This window comes from Elephantulus edwardii, unplaced genomic scaffold (genome assembly GCF_000299155.1).
Source record: "Elephantulus edwardii isolate Elephantulus edwardi_28Jun2011 unplaced genomic scaffold, EleEdw1.0 scaffold00034, whole genome shotgun sequence".
Lineage (NCBI taxonomy): Eukaryota > Metazoa > Chordata > Mammalia > Macroscelidea > Macroscelididae > Elephantulus > Elephantulus edwardii.
Genome location: NW_006399784.1, coordinates 10,426,494 through 10,427,265, shown reverse-complemented (window position 1 = coordinate 10,427,265; position 772 = coordinate 10,426,494). Strand labels below are relative to the sequence as shown.

At 52.8% G+C, this 772-nt stretch overlaps 1 protein-coding gene across 1 annotated transcript in view; it reads left to right on the top strand.

Moving 5' to 3' along the window:
• The first annotated feature begins 436 nt into the window (after window positions 1-436).
• LOC102857098 (nuclear migration protein nudC-like) overlaps window positions 437-772 on the top strand; it is a 26,930-nt gene continuing 26,594 nt past the window's right edge. Inside the window, exon 1 of the mRNA XM_006884487.1 lies at window positions 437-769. Within this exon, the coding sequence (XP_006884549.1) occupies window positions 437-769 (333 nt within the window). The remainder of the gene's footprint in view (window positions 770-772) is intronic.

Below are 772 nucleotides of genomic sequence, written 5' to 3'. Positions count from 1 at the left end.
CGGGTCCTTGGAGAGGGACATCATGCTTGGGAGGGTGGAGGGACAGCGCAGGAGGGGAAGACCCTCTATGAGATGGATTGATTCGGTGACGGGGGTAACCGGGATGGGTGTGGCAGAGGCGGTGCGGTTGGAACAGGATAGAGCAGGGTTTAGGGCTGTTGTGCATAATAGGGTCGCTATGAGTCGGAAACGACTCGACGGCACATAACAACAACAACAACAAAAGAAAAACATTTCTTTCATTGTAAAAATGCCGTCATAAATTTCAGCAAAACTTTGAAATAGAATAAGTATGTATTTTGTTTTTGAGAACCGCAATAAAAAGTTAAGCATGGGGAAGGCGTATTGGAGCCGTTGGATCCGACGAGACCCCAGGGAACAGAGCACTGGGCGCAAGTGCAGAGCACAGATTTCTAAGCGGAAAAGGGCCGACGCTATGGGTGGGGAACAGGAGGATGAGCGGTTCGATGGCATGTTGCTGGCCATGGCGCAACAGCACAAGGGCGGCGTGCAGGAGCTTGTGAATACCTTCTTCAGCTTCCTTCGACGAAAAACAGACTTCTTCATTGGAGGTGAAGAAGGCATGGCCGAGAAGCTCATCACACACACCTTCAACCACCATAACCACCTGGCACAGACAGCCCGGCAGGAAAAGAGAGCCCGACAGGAGATGGAGAGGCGGGAGAAAGCAGAGCGGGCTGCCCGGCTGGCCAAGGAAGCCAAATCCGAGGCTCCTGGGCCACAGATCAAGGAGCTGACTGATGAAGAGGCA